Source organism: Alnus glutinosa, chromosome 9 (assembly GCF_958979055.1).
Source record: "Alnus glutinosa chromosome 9, dhAlnGlut1.1, whole genome shotgun sequence".
Classification (NCBI taxonomy): domain Eukaryota; kingdom Viridiplantae; phylum Streptophyta; class Magnoliopsida; order Fagales; family Betulaceae; genus Alnus; species Alnus glutinosa.
Genome location: NC_084894.1, coordinates 1,553,604 through 1,570,329, shown reverse-complemented (window position 1 = coordinate 1,570,329; position 16,726 = coordinate 1,553,604). Strand labels below are relative to the sequence as shown.

The window sequence follows — 16,726 nt, the reverse complement described above, 5'->3', positions numbered from 1 at the left end:
GAAAAGTACGAACTCTTCTATAAAATAAAAGAAAAATAAATCAAATTTGATAAACAAGTAATAAAAAAATAATAAAAAAAAGGTCTTTTTGGCAAATCCAAGGTATAGATCAAGAAAATCAAGACATGAAAGTCCACCGACAAAGGAAATAAGAATTCCTCAAAAAAAAAAAAAAAAAAAAAAAAAAAAAAATATATATATATATATATATATATATATATATATATATATATATATATATATATATATATATATATATATATATATATATATATATATACACATACCCACTTAAATTATTATTACTTAATTATCAATATGCTCTCAAATTGTAAATTATATCAATAGCCATGTCTAAACTAGACAAACAATTTCAATCTGTCTAGATTCCTAAATGGTGCCTTAAATGTGACTGTATTAATTTCTCGCACGCGGCATCACAGAAGCCAAAGAATAACTGAGAAACCAGTGCAATCGTACGTGTGGATTACTGCCATGCAAAAAAAGGCAATACGCGCCACACACCCACGCGCTCCAATATTGGTTAATTGTGTAATAGTACGGAGTTGCGGAGAACGCGAACAGCGCGCAAAGGAAACTTACCGAGCCCAGAACAAACCAGAAGAGTCGAACTGGCCGGGATCACCCGGCGTGGGAATGAACATTCAACGCCCACCATCTGGGGAGATCAATCTGACCGATTGACTTGATCATCGGGGGCTTGCTGGCCGCCCCAAAGATTCCTCTACGAAAAATCCAGTACTGCTTCCCAAAACGTTACTATTGGCACGTTAGGGGGAACCTGCAGATATAGTTCCTCACTTAATTGCCAGCACATCGCGCGCATCGGATATTCCACGGCGGATGATGGCCATCGATCTCCTGGCTCAGGAGGCACATTCATAGGCCGAGGTGGTAGCTGATCAGGGTTCAAGAGAGACAGACGGGGGTTTGAATCGGCTATTTGAAGAGTAATGTACATAGAGATCGATAGATCAGAGAATGTAATGCATAAGGTTGGGGATTTGGCTGGGCGGCCGGCCATGGGTCGAGAAGCCAGAATTTTTACAAGGGTTTTTCAAGGCATTTGCTCCACACTCCACAGAAAGCAAGAAAAGGAAAGCATAATTAAAAAAGAAGAAGAAGAAAATCAACTTACAGTTATGTGCTTATTACGTGCAGAGTTATTATAGGCATATTTTAATAAAATTGATCTTTTTAAAACATTTTGATAATTTGGAAATTAGAGTTTATGAGTTGATAGTTTTGAGAGTTACTTCTGAAATGACCAGTATAAAATGTAATTTTCCTTTTCTTTTATGATTATGTTTAATTTCTTTCGGTCATCACATAATTAAGATTACACAAGTTCTCAACTTTGCTAATTATAGTTGAAAAAATCTTCAAAATTCATACTCTTTGCTTGGTTTTCCTGCACCATATACCATAGTATTGGGACCGGGGAGATAAATAGTTGGAGTCTCGACTCTTAGAATATTAATTAAATAATTAATTTTACTGTTTTTTTTTTATTAGCTTAAATTTTTGAAATAAATATTATTCATGAGTGATTTACGAGATTAGAATAGAAAAAACAAAAAAGAGGCCCAACAGAAAGTCGATCATCCAAACGAGCCTAAGAGTATGATCGACAACAGGTGATCTTTCATAGTTTTAATTAGCTCAAACAAAAGATTTGTCATTCGAACAAGCAATCATCATACACTGGTTAGTAATTATGTTGATGATGATTACTTTAGAGTTGATTAATTAGAAGATCATATTTATATTTCGGGACTAATTTCTTGCAAAAAGTGACCGCCTCCATCATCTTACAATGGTCATTATCTCCTCCAAACCGCTATGAATTTGGCTAATTAGGTGGGATAAAAAAAATTACAATATGTGTTGTAGTTGTTTCAATCGTCCAAATGTAATTTTATTATTTCTTTTTCATATAAAAAAAATTAAAATTAAATCTGCTTTTTTTTTTTTTACAGCACCTTAAGCTAAATCCGACGGCCAATTTGCTCAATGTCATTTAGCTTAGTTAATTAGTTAGGCCCATTTGCTCCAACCCACGCATAAACCTAGCATACCTAATCGGTAATGAGCTACTAATTATAATTACAATTGGTTGCTAATTATAAGATATCAAATGGCAGCCGGCGGTAACATTTTACATGGGGTTCCAAAGGGCCGGGATTAAGATCTTATCTTGTTTCAAATGAAATAAATATAATCATTTCATAGTAAAACTTTTGAGTTATTTTCAACGAAAAATAACTGAAAATTTTGTTTTCAATGTGAAATGAAACATTGATGAGGACGTATATACGGATGGAGAGACTACATTAATATTAAATAAAATACAAAAATATATGAACTAAATTGACTAAATCAAAACTTGAATCTTTCAACATTAATCTATTTTATATGTAAGTCAAGGTTGTTATCTACTGATTCAATTTCTTCTTTTTGTTTTTTATATTTTTTCTTGAACTTTCCTTTTGGTATTATGCGGTATGGCGGATTTTTTTTCTTCCTCTCTCTTTCTTGGGTGATTTGTATAGATTATCCATTCATCTGTTTAAGGACTTCCAAGTATTTATATAGGACAACGTACAAGTCACTTTGAACAATGAACATCCTTTAGATGCATTTCAATGCTTAATTAGTCAAGATAATTGACAAAGCAGCCAGAATTATTGGATTCGATTTGTCGCAAATGGTGGAGGCTCCCATCGTAAGGAAAGAAGACTTTGACTTTTTGAATCATTAATGAAAAATTCATTATTTTATTAATTTGAATATATATATATATATTTTTTTAAACATTCGCTTGGGAAAGTTAAATATATATATATATATATATATATGCGCTTCCAGCAGAGAGTCAGAGAACTATACAAGGTGTACTTTATTTCTCTCTTTCTTTTTCTGGTATGAGTTATATATCAAACAAGAAGCATGAAATATTTGATGGCTCATCGTGATCTCCTCTTCACCCTGTTTCTCTTTTGCATTTTCGCTGCAAATCATGCATGCAACCAAATAGACCAAAACTCTCTCTTGTCCTTTGCCTTCAATGAGTCTTCTCTTCCATTGAATTGGTCTTCGTCCATTGATTGTTGCCATTGGGAAGGTATTGCTTGTGATCCTGCAGGTCATGTCACGCATATTTGGCTACCTTCTAAGGGCCTCAAAGGCAGTATATCTCCCTCTCTCGGAAACCTCACACATCTTTCTCACCTCAATCTCTCTCACAATTCTCTTTCAGGTCCTCTCCCTACCAGATTCTTTTCGTCCTTGAATCAACTCATGATCCTTGACTTGAGCTACAACTATCTGGGTGGAGATATATCATTACAATTTGCATCTAATAGCTCATCTAATGGTACTTGGCCAACCTCCATTCAAATACTTGACATGTCAAGCAATAACTTCAATGGGATGATTCAACCTTCATTCCTCGCACGAGCATGGAACCTGATCAAGCTCAATGTCAGCAAGAATAGTTTCACGGGCCCGATTCCTTCATCTCTATGCATCAATTCTCCCTTTGTCAGGCTCCTTGATTTCTCTCTTAATCATCATGGTGGCCAAATTCCTACTGGACTAGGGGAGTGTTCTGAACTAAAGGTTTTTCGAGCAGGTTTTAACTCTCTTTCTGGACTACTCCCTCATGATATGTACAGTGCAACAAGGTTAGAAGAAATCTCCTTACCTTTCAATAATCTTTCAGGACCCATTAGCAATGACATCATGAACCTTACCAAACTCACTAACCTTGAGTTACATGTCAATGGATTCAGTAGCAAGCTCCCGGCGAGTATTGGAAAGCTCTCCAAACTAAAGCACATACTCCTTCACAAAAACTTTTTAACTGGTTCTTTGCCCCCATCTTTGATGAATTGCACAAATCTCATAGAATTGAGTTTACGGTACAATTTCTTTCAAGGAGATATCTCCTCCCTTAATTTCTCCAATCTTGGTTTTCTTACTATACTTGACATGGGAAACAACGACTTCACTGGTACCTTGCCATTAAGCCTTTACTCATGCAAGTCCCTAAGAGCAATTCGACTTCCCCAAAATAGGCTTGAGGGACAAATTCTTCCTGAGGTGCTTCAACTGAAACTCTTATCCCACCTTTCGCTTGCTAACAACAGTCTAACCAATGTAACAGGGGCAATCAAGAATTTGATGGGTTGCAAGAATCTCAGCCTATTAATCCTTGCAGTAAATTTCAAGCATGAGGCAATGCCAACTGATGACATAATAGTTGGTTCTGATAGAATATTTGAAAATCTTCGATTTTTCAGTCTTGCTCATTGCCAACTCACTGGTCAATTGCCTCTGTGGATAATTGAGCTAAAGAAGCTACAAGTCTTGGATCTAAGTCACAATCTCATCACAGGTTCAATTCCCAATTCTTTGTCGACTCTTCCAGGGCTCTTCTTATTAGACTTGTCTAATAATCTCATTTCGGGTGAATTCCCAAAAGAACTTTGTGGATTGCCATCATTGATATCAGAACAAAACAGAACTCTAGCAGACCATCCTACTCTAGATTTACCTCTCTTTTTCTACGTAAGTGGTGTCTATAGCCAGTACAATGTTCTCACCAACTTGCCACCAGCAATATCAGTCGGAAACAACAGTCTTAGCGGCAACATCCCGGTTGAGATCGGTCGTCTGCAGTTGCTTCATATTCTGAGTCTTGGCCATAACAACTTCTCAGGCGAAATTCCAGACCAAATATCTAATCTCACAAACTTGGAAAGACTGGATCTCTCTGCAAATCATTTGTCTGGTGAAATACCAGCATCATTAGCTAGTCTCCATTTCTTGTCTCAGTTTAGCGTTGCAAGCAATAATTTGCATGGACCAATACCATTAGGCACTCAGCTCTTGAGCTTTGGTGCCTCTGCATATGAAGGCAACCCAGGACTTTGTGGCCCCCCACTTCCAAATGGGTGTGCCGATATTGTTAGCAGCAACGTTGACAAGGATCACGTTCAGGATGATGAAGATTGGCTTGGAATGCCATGGTTTCCGGTCAGTGTGGTTCTTGGCTTTATTACAGGCTTTTGGGGAGTCTTGGGTCCTTTACTTTTTAGCTACAATTGGAGAGTTGCATATTTCCAGTTCCTGGACAACGTAAAAAAGAGGCTCTATGTCACACTAGGGATGTGTTTGACTGGATTGCACAGAAGGAGGTTATGAGTGTATATAATCTTCTTTCACCCCAAGAAAAAGAAAAAGGAAAAAATGAGAATAAGGTTGTAGTGATGTCCAGAAGTATTTCTGAGTCAGGAACTTTCTCTTGAGGTTTTTGAACTGTACGTGAATTATGGAAAATGAATGTATGCGAGTACTATCAGAAAAATAATTACATAAGATTACAGAAGGAGAGTTTTGCTATATTTTCCAGTGGATTCCAGTTATTTTTCTTGTGGATTTTAGAACTTTTAGGAGTTATCCACCAGGAAAAAAAAAAACACCTATTAGCATCGCTTGAATAGTATATATCGTTTATGGTCTAACAATAATACTATTCATTTAGCGCCGTTTGAATGGTATCGTTTTCTAAATGACGCTAAATATAGGGACGAGATTCCAAATTAGGGCTGGTATGCTAACTATTGGTTGCTAATTAATAAGATATCATATGGTGGTGGCCGCCAAAGCGTAGCAACTTGGGAACCAACGGAAAAAAAAAAAAAAAAGTCTAGCCTCTCTCTTTCAACAATGAAACATCCTTTGAAAAGTATCATGTGAATGACACAAGTAAGTCCTTTAGATGCTTTTCAATGCTTGTTAGTCAATATAATTGAAAAAGCAGCCGGCCACATTAAATTCCATTAATAGTCGCGAATTGATAGCGGAGGCGGACGGAGGGTCCAAATAATGGAGGTTGCTTCTTTCCACTTCGTAACCGTGTTGAAAACCTGGCATGATACTATTCGAATGAAGGTACCTTCGATGGCTTTATGCAAGAGCCTTAGTCAAATAAAAGTTTTATTGGTGGAGATTTATTGAAAAGCTGTGGCTGAAAATACTCTTATCCCCCAAGTTTTCATGCCATTAGAAAAGTGTCCCAAGGATAATTCGCCTTGTTTGGCAACTCCTTCCCTCCATATTTGAGGGGTTTTTTTTTTTTTTTTTTTTTTTTTTTTTTTTAGTAATAGTAAAAAGTGATTGATGTGATATAAAGTAGAAAAAATTTCTATAAAAAAAAAAAAGTGATGAAAAATAGTAATGAAAAATTGTTGATGTGATATAAAAAGTGAAAAAAGTTAAAATGTTTTGAAGCTGATTTTTTTTGGGAGAACTCACGGCTCACTCACCTCAATTTCTCCCACAATTCCCTTTCATCAGGAGCTCTCCCTACTAGATTCTTTTCATCCTTGAATCAACTCAAAATCCTTGATTTGAGCTACAATTATCTAGGTGGAGATATATCATTACTATTTTCATCTAATAGCTCATCTAATGGTATGCTTGCCTCAATTCAAATACTTGACATGTCTAGCAATCAATTCAATGGGATGATCCGATCTTCATTCCTCCAACGAGTATGGAAATTGATCAAGCTCAATGCAGCAATAATAGTTTCACGTACGGGCTATATTCCTTCCCTCTCTTTGCATAAATTCTCCTTTTGTCAGGCTCTTTGATTTTGCTCATAATCATTATAGTGGCTAAATTCCTAATGGATTTGAAAGATGTTCTGAACTAAAGGTTTTTCGAGTAAGTTTTAACTCTATCTCTAGAATGCATGTTCTCTCATGATATATACAGTGCAACAAGGTTGGAAGAAATCTTCTTGCCTTTCAATAATCTTTTAGAATCCATTATCAATGACAATGTGAACCTTACCGAACTCACCAACCTTGAGTTATATGGCAACAAATTGAGTGGCAAACTCCATGTGAATATCGGAAAGGTCTCAAAATTAAAAGCATCTAGGCATTCATATGAACTCCATACCAGGTTCTCTGCCCCCATTTTTGATGAATTGCACTTATCTCACAAGATTGAATCTATGGTACGTTTATTTTGAGAGGCTAAAGCAATAACGTGAGGTTACTGTATAAGACAGCAACAAAAGCCGTGGGTACGTTTCAAGTCCAAAAATGATTATGGATATATCAGAAGACTTTACCAGGGATGACTTCAAGAATGTTGGCGTGAGTTGTAATTAGGGCTGGCAAAACGGGTCACCCGACACGACCCGTTTACGACCCGTTAAGACCCGCGACCCGTTTAGCCTAGACCCAGACACGACCCGTTTATGTTAACGGGTCGGGGCTCCAGACACGACACGACACGATAATTTCACGGGTCACCCGACACGACCCGCGAGACCCGTTTAACATAATGGGTCGAATCGGGTCAACACGACCCGACACGACCCGTTTGACCCATTTAGCTTAAAAGTGTTATTTATTTATTTATTTTATATATATATATATATATATTATATTATTATTATTATTATTATTTTGGGAGGTTTTTTGTTGGTATTTAAATGAAATAATAATAATTTTAGCAATTCATCTCTAAACTCCTACTCCTAGTCTCCTAGTAGGCTAGCACAAAATCACTTAATATGTTTAATTGTCTAATCAAATAACCAAAAAAAAAAAAAAACACTACATCATCATTACAAATTTACAAATACAAAAAACTGCATCATAATTGTCCACTCTTGAGTCTTGATTTCTTGAATGACCTACATATGCTCATTGTCCATCAGATTGGGTCCAACGCAGGCTAGTTTGACATGCCCATCTTTGTCATTCAACTCCAATAATTAAAGGAAAAAAACAGAATAATTACATTGGGAAGTAAAAAAGTTTAAGATGTCAACTAACATCATTTACTTTCTACAATTCAATATCGATCTAACAGATTGTACCATTCTGCCTCACATGCTAAAATACAAACAATAACATAAGAACAAAAGAAAGAATAGGGGATCTCACAGGAACTGCTACTATCCAATGTCAAAACATCATCTTTTTCGTTATCCACCTTCATTGAAGTTTGTTATATATCAAAAGATAAAAGAAATTAATTTCATTAAAATAAGATGAAAAAATACAAGTAAATGAAGAAATTAAATATGCAAATAACTTATATTACATTGCTCTCCATATAACCAATTTCTAGTGCAAACCAATGCCTCAACAATATCAGGCTTGAGTGAACTCCAATATTGATCAATCACACGTCCACCAATACTAAAAGTGGATTCTGAAGCAATAGTAGAAATAAGAATACTTAAAACATCACGAGCCATGGTAGCTACTTCAGGATAACGAAATTCATTTCCTTTTCAAAATAAAAGGATGTCAAATGCCGTGTTCTTCTCCAAATACTTGGGTTCATCCAAATAAAGTTTCAATTAAGTATTTTGTGCATCAGGATCGACTCCATCAAATGCTAGAAAATTCTACATAAAAAGAGATAAAATAAACATAAAATTAGTAAGTGATTATGAATATATATATATTAAGTTACTACTTACTAACAAGCTAAGAGTTTAAGAAACTTGTGTTATTATTTAAGAATTTAAGAATTTAAGAATATATATATATATATATATATATATATATATTTGTTTGTGTTTTCACTGTTTTGATTCTTTTGAGTTTTGAATCTTTTGTTTTCAACTTTTCACTTTTCAAATCATTCCCCCCAATTTGACAATTTCCCATTATGCCATTCTCCCTTTTTTTTTTTCTTTTTTTTTTTAAAAAAACCCAAAAAAGAAATAAGAAAAAAAAAAAAGAGAACAAGTTAATCGTGTCTGCGGGTGACCCGCGACCCGACCCGCCAAACCAAGATAAACGGGTAGACCCGTTTATGACCCAAACCCGTTTAAGGTATACCCAAACCCGCTAATTTCGTGTCGTGTTCGTGTCGGGTTGTCGGGTCGTGTCAAAATTGCCAGCCCTAGCTGTAATAAACTAAAATGGGAAAGTATATGGCCGTAGAATATAATCTTCCGTTATGGAAGAAAAACGATTGTGCTGTGATTGTGGAATGATACTTGGCCTAATACTTGTATAGGCCAAAATAGGGTGTAAGATTTTCTATTTATTTGTACTGATTCAATGGAAAATATATTGAGAAATACACAAATTCTAGTAGTGTTGACAAAGAATAGTCAACATAAATGGTGGGCAAATTATTCGACTACCGCCTACTGACTACTTATCGAACCGCAACCGAACTGACATTGACCGCCTACCGATTCTACTAACAAAGTTGACTTAACCAATTTAACCGAGTTAACCAACTTATCCGCCTACCGAATGTTTTGTGGGCAAATTATCAGACTACTGCATACCGAACCGCAATCGAACTGACATCGACCACCTATCGACTCTACCGATAAAGTTGACTTAACCGACTTAACCGCCTACCGAACCAACGCCCACCCCATCGATCACATAATTGACAAAGCAGCTGGAAATATTGAATTCAATTTGTCGCCAAAGGTGGAGGCCGGGTCCAAGCGTAGGGGAAACAATGCAAAAAGACAATATTGTTGCTTCTTTCCAATTTATTGCTATTAGATTTGAACGTTGAATTAATGGTCAATGTTATATTTTATTGATCTAACCGATCGATAGTGTAAATGGTATCCCACACTAAAAATGTTGAGATGTTTTTTAAATATTTTAAATGATAATAATATAATATATATACCGTTAGAAGCACTAAAACAAAATTTTAATCGTCACATGAATTCAGTTGATCCAATTTATTTATTTTCTTTCTCATTTTTCTTTTCCAAGCGATGGCAGAAACAAAACTCTATGTTGAAAAGTTGGCTACTATTGACTGAAGACATCAATAAGTTGGCTACCATTGACTGAAGACACCATTGATGGCTTGTGTAAGATCCTTACTCCAAAAAAAGAAAAGATAAAAAGACTTTCGAGTGGGAAAGTTATATATGTGCTTCCAAACCATAGCTGCAAAGTTACGGAGAGCTATACATGGAAGGTGTGCTTAATTTCTCTCTTTCTTCTTCTGATATGGGTGATCAAACAAGAACCACGAAACATTTGATGGCTCATCATCTCCTCTTTATCTTCACCTTGTTTTTCTTTGGAATTTTCTCTGTGAATCATGCATGCAACCAAATAGACAAAAAATCCCTCTTCTCCTTACCCTTCAATACATCTTCTCCACCATTGAATTGGTCTTCCATTGATTGTTGCTATTGGGAAGGTATTTCTTGTGATCAAAACCATAAGGTCACCCGTATTTGGTTACCCTCTAGGCACCTCAAGGGGAGTATATCCCCCTTTTTTGGAAACCTCACACATCTCATTCACCTCAATCTCTCCCACAATTCACTTTCAGAAGCTCTTCCTACTAGATTCTTTTCATCCTTGAATCAACTCAAGATCCTTGATTTGAGCTACAACTATTTGGGTGGAGATATATCATTGATGTTTTCATCTAGTGGCTCTTTTACTGGTTGGCCAACCTCCATTCAAATGCTTGACATGTCAAGCAATAACTTCAGTGGGACAATGCAATCTTCATTCCTCCAGGGAGCATGGAACTTGATCAAGCTCAATGTCAGCAACAATAGTTTCACGGGCCCTATTCCTTCCTCTTTTTGCATCAATTCTCCATTTGTCAGGCTCCTCGATTTCTCTCACAATGATTATAGTGGCCAAATTCCTAACGGACTAGGAAGATGTTCTAAACTAAAGGTTTTTCGAGCAGGTTTTAACTCTATTTCTGGACTGCTCTCTCATGATATATACAGTGCAATAGGGTTGGAAGAAATCTCCTTGCCTTTCAATAATCTTTCAGGATCCATTAGCAATGACATCCTGAACCTTACTAAACTCACCAACCTTGAGTTATCTGGCAACAAATTGAGCGGCAAACTGCCTGTGAATATCGGAAAGCTCTCCAAATTAAAGCATCTACTCCTTCATATGAACTTCTTAACAGGTTCTCTACCCCCATCTTTGATGAATTGCACTAATCTCACAAAATTGAATCTTTGGTTCAATTTCTTTGAAGGAAATATCTCCACCTTTAATTTCTCCAGCTTTCGTCAACTTTCTATACTTGACTTGGGGAAAAATAGCTTCACAGGTAGCTTGCCAATAAGCCTTTACTCATGCAAGTCCCTAAGGGCAATTCGACTTGCCCGAAACCAACTAAAGGGACAAATCTTACCTCAGGTGATTCAATTGAAATTCTTATCTTTCCTTTCCCTTGGTAGCAATGGTCTAACCAATATAACAGGGGCAATCAAGAATTTGATGGGTTGCAAGAATCTCAGCATATTAATCCTTGCAGACAATTTTTGGCAAGAGGCAATGCCAGCTGATGATAGAATAATTGGTTTGGATGGATTTGAAAATCTTCGACTTTTGGGTCTTTCTCATTGCCAACTCACCGGTCAATTTCCTATATGGCTAACTAAGCTTAAGAAGCTACAAGTCTTGGATCTAAGTCACAATCGCATCACAGGTTCAATTCCCAGTTCGTTGTCGACTCTTCCAAGACTCTTCTTGTTAGAATTGTCTAATAATCTCATTTCAGGTGAATTCCCAAAGGAACTTTGTGGATTGCCAGCATTGGTATTAGAACAAGATAGAGCTCTAATAGACCATCATAATCTAGAGTTACCTCTCTTTCTCTACTTAAATGGTATCTATAGCCAGTACAATATTCTCACCAACATGCCACCAACAATATCGGTCGGAAACAACAGTCTTAGCGGCAACATCCCAGTTGAGATTGGTCATCTGCAGTTGCTTCATATTCTGAGTCTTGGCCATAACAACTTCTCAGGCGAAATTTCAGACCAAATATCTAGTCTCTCAAGCTTGGAAAGACTGGATCTCTCTGTAAATCACTTGTCTGGTGAAATACCAACATCATTAGCTAGTCTACATTTCTTGTCTCAGTTTAGCATTGCAAGCAATAATTTGCATGGACCAATACCATTAGGCACTCAGCTTTTGAGCTTTGGTGCCTCTGCATATGAAGGCAACCCAGGACTTTGTGGCCCCCCACTTCCAAATGGGTGTGCCAATATTGTTAGCAACAACGTTGACGAGGACGTTCAGGATGATGAAGATTGGCTTGGAATGCCATGGTTTCCTGTCAGTGTGGTTCTTGGCTTTTTTACGGGCTTTTGGGGAGTCTTGGGTCCTTTACTTTTTAGCTACAATTGGAGAGTTGCATATTTCCAGTTCCTGGACAACGTAAAAAAGAGGCTCTATGTCACACTAGGAATGTGTTTGACTGGATTGCACAGAAGGTTATGAGTGTACATAATCTTCTTTCACCCCAAGAAAAAGGTTGTAGTGATGTCCAGAGAAGTATTTCTGAGTCAGGAACTTTCTCTTGATCGAGGTTTTTGAACCGTGTGAATTATGGAAAATGAATGGATGCGATTACTATCAGAAAAATAATTACATAAAGATTACAGAAGGAGAGCAGGGGAACTTAATTAACCTCTTGCTGATGCCATTTCTCACCTCTGCTAAGGTATGTTATGGACTTGTTTTTATTATGGTCCATTGAATTAAATTTTAGTAAGAGAGTTTTGCTATATTTTCCAGTACTGGATTCCTGTTATTTTTTTGGTAGATTTTAGAACTTTTACGAGTTATCCCCACCTTCCACTGCCTTAATCACTTAATTGATTGTCACTTACCACAAAAAAAGTACAAAAAAAAAGGAGGTATTTTTCCGGTGCTTGAATAATGCCATTTATGGTCTAAAAACGGCCCTATTTATTTAACGACATTTAAATAATATCATTTGTTAAACGGTGCTAAACATAAGGACGAGATTTTAAATTAGCAATGTTTTTTGTTCAAATAACACTAATTAAAGACACTTGAGCTTGAACGACACTAATCTATTGGTGTTGTTTCCTGTCGTTTCACTACTCGAAAAAAGATATTTCATTTGTTTAATTACTAGTAGTCACAAAAGTTTAAAATATTTAATAAAAATAAAGGTGAATGAGAAATACGGTTCAAATTTAAAACTTTTACTTTAATACCATACTAAATCATAATTTATCCCAAAACTTAAATCGATATAAATAAATGAATAGGAAGTTGATTGGGGTACAACTCCATCACAACTTAGTCACAACCCTCACTCACAATGGGGTGAGACCTATATATATATATATATATATATATGTGGATTGTAGCCAAATTGTACAAAAGAAATTGTACATTTAACATTTCCCAAATGAATATAATTCAAGTCGACCACATTCGACAATAGTTATATCTCCCTTATAAACAAATCAAAACTTTTCACCGGATCGAGAAGGAGCGAACAGGTCAAATTTCTTCTCAACCACAACCTAAGGCTAAGAGTGTGAAGATGGGCCCTACCATTATTTTTGAAGATTTTGCACTATCAATCAATAAAAAGGTATGTGATTTAATTGTGGATAATCTTAGGTGCGAAAATTCGGTATCCAAGAGAATTATCTACGTATTTTAATTTGGACAGAAATTCGAAATTTATAAGAAATTTCATATAATTCACATACAAAATTGATATGTATTTTTTAAATATGTGAGAAACACATTTTTTTTTTTATTAATGCTATTAAAAAAAATGTGAAAAACACATATTTCTTACATGTCAAGGAACACATGTCAATCTTATATGTAAGTTGTATGAAATTTTCTACAAACTGATTTATAAAAAAAATTTGTCCTTTTAATTTACCCACAGAGATTAGGAAAATTTCTTATGTTATGGACTTGTTTCCATGCATTGAACCAAAATTATCAAGAGAGTTTCTCTATATTTTTCTGCACCAACTTTTAGATCTTTGTTTGCGTAAAATATTTTAAGTTGAAAAGATGTTTTCAAGTAAATAATTTTGTAGAAAACTCAAACTCAAAAAATAATTTGGTGGTGGTCCTAACTTGGTTTAACGATAGTATGAGGTGGCTCAGTGGTGGTCCGACGGTAGTCCATGAGTTTGAGATGGGGAAACTCAAACTCAAAAAATGATCTACAAAATTTAAAAATGTAAATTATTTTTCAAAATTAAAGAAGATTTTTTAGTCAAATTAAAAATATTTTTGGTTTGCCTGTTATTTTTGGTAGCACTAAACACTAAAATATACGAAAAATATTTTATATCAAAACAAACGAAGGTTTCATTTTCAAAACTTTTAGCTGCTTTATCTTGTATATTCTTAACAACTATTATAACTGTAAAATCCAACAAAATGATAAAAATGTAAATGAAGGAATTAATCCACAAGAAGAGGAATCTATGAACATTAAAAAAAAAAAAAAAACTGAGGTTTTTTTATTTCAAATTATTCCCTCTATAATGAGAGCAAGACGATTTCCAAATGTCTAAGTACACTGGTTAGTTATGGTGATCATTCCTTTATCTCCCACACACACAATTAATTCTCTGAAGAAGTAGTTTTCAAAATAAAATTCTCCGAAGAAGTAGCATGATTACTAGTTAGGCCATTCACTCCAATCCACGGATAAACCTATCTTAACTACCTAATCGGCAATGAGCTACTAACTATTGGTTGCTAATTAATTAATAGCATCTCAAATGATGGTGGTGGCATTTTACATGGGGTTATGGGGAATAGGATTATCTCATTTTCAAAAATGAAATAGATATGAAAATTTTATTTTATTTAATAAAGGGTTAAATACCTTAAACACTCTTGTGATTTAAAAATTTTATTTTATTTTTTTCAGAATTTTTATTTTTATCATAGGAGGTACCTGTGTTATGGGAAAAGACGGAAATGATACTTCCATTCATTTTTCCATCCAAAACTAACGTCCCGCCATGTCATCCTACACATATCGACATACCTGTGCGACACCTATTCTCATAGCCATGTTAGCGCTGACGTAGCTACTATATATATATTTAAGGACTTTAAAAAAATCAAAAAATGAAATAAAAAAATTCTAGGGGTGGCTCAGCCACCCATAAAGCCAGTTTTGAGGGCGGACGAACCACCCCCATTTGGCCTAAGGGTGGCTCGGCCACCCCGAAGGACCAAAACTTTTTTTTTTTTTTTTCACTTCTTACATATTTGTTTCTTTTTGTATTAGATTTCCAACTCTATTAATTTCATTGCAATCCAATACTTTAGCAGAAAATTATGATTAAAATACAGAGACGTGCTTATTCTGAATTCTTTAAAAAAAATAACAGATTTTGCCGACTTTTCTTTTCTTAAATTCAAAATTGATTTGAAGTTGAATCTTTTCAAAAGTGAGTTTGCCAACTTCGTTCTAATCTTGGAATTTGATAGATTTTCTTTCAGAACCTGTAAAATACAAAAAAACACAAAAATAATACAAAACATCAAACTATAACAAAACTAGGAGATTAACATATGTGAATTAAGGAGCTTGAATGTGCAACATTTGGCATTTATCACCTCTCCAAACTTACATATTGCTAGTTCCTTAGCAATACAAAACATAAATAAACTGAAAAAGAATAAGATAAATCATTTTTTTGTGGGATGTATGATTGCATTTAGCGTATTCAACAAGTCTCAACTTCTCTACTAGGTATCGAACATCTAAAAGTGGTGCGACCATCTCATGGGCTAAAGTGAAAAAAATAATAATGAGGTTTTGGCCCATGGGGGTGGCCGAACCGCCCCCAAGGGCCATGGGGGTGGCCGAACCACCCCCAAAACTGGCATTGGGAGCCACCCCTAGCTCTAGGGACATGTGTCGCACAAATACGCCGACATGTGTAGGATGATATGGTGGAACGTTAGTTTTGGACGGAAAAATGAACGGATGTACCATTTCCATCTTTTTTCATATTACAAGTACCTCCTATAGTAAAAATGAAAATTTTAGAGGGCAAAAAATAAAATTTGTAAACCACAAAGAACAATTAGGTATTTAACCCTTTAATAAATTTAATTGTATACATAATGTCATAAAGATAGTGAATATATTACTACATCATTTAAAAATATTTAATAATATAACATTATGTACCTCATTAAATACACTACATTTCTCGGCTTGAAACGAAGAGAAGCCTTATTTGGGTACGGTTCTTGAGGCCGAAGCAATAATAAATTAATAATGTGAGGCACGTCTGTTATAAGGACCACAACGACTGCTATGTGTTTAAAGTCCAAACACGATAAATATGTGGATTGAATGACACAAGTAAGTCCTTTTAGATGCTTTTCAATGCTTGTTAGTTAATATATATAATTGAAATTCCATTAGTCGCGAATTGATAGAGTAACGACCGGGGTTGCTTCTTTCCACTTTGTAATTTCCATGTTGAAAAGCTGGCATGATACAATTCGAATGAAGGTACCTTTGAATATGGCTTTATGCAAGAGCCCTAGTCAAATAAAAGTTTTATTGGTGGAGATTTATTGAAAAGCTGTAACTGAAAATACTCTTATTGCCCAAGCTAGTTTCCCAAGTTTTCATGCTATTAGAAAGTTTCTCAAGGATAAATAAGACTTTTTGATATTATATTATAAGTCTATGCACTGCAAATAGACAAATTAAGCGATTACCATGGAACTTTCAACTTGGAGCAGGTTTGGACGTACATTTCATAGAGGGAATCAAAGAAGAAGAGATGTCTCTCCGATCTTTTATGGATTCAAAAATCTTCGAGCTTTAGATCTTGGTGGTTCCCAACTAACTG

At 35.3% G+C, this 16,726-nt stretch overlaps 2 protein-coding genes across 2 annotated transcripts; both read left to right on the top strand.

The window, feature by feature from the left end:
• The first annotated feature begins 2,924 nt into the window (after positions 1–2,924).
• On the top strand, positions 2,925–5,354 carry LOC133878459 (receptor-like protein 2). The gene has a single exon (XM_062317016.1). It carries the CDS (start codon positions 2,971–2,973, stop codon positions 5,227–5,229), a length of 2,259 nt encoding a protein of 752 aa, XP_062173000.1. The 5' UTR covers positions 2,925–2,970; the 3' UTR covers positions 5,230–5,354.
• Positions 5,355–10,019: 4,665 nt separating this feature from the next.
• On the top strand, positions 10,020–12,326 carry LOC133877642 (receptor-like protein 2). Its single transcript, XM_062316031.1, has one exon. The coding sequence runs from the start codon at positions 10,020–10,022 to the stop codon at positions 12,324–12,326; it is 2,307 nt and encodes a 768-aa protein (XP_062172015.1).
• Positions 12,327–16,726: the final 4,400 nt, after the last annotated feature.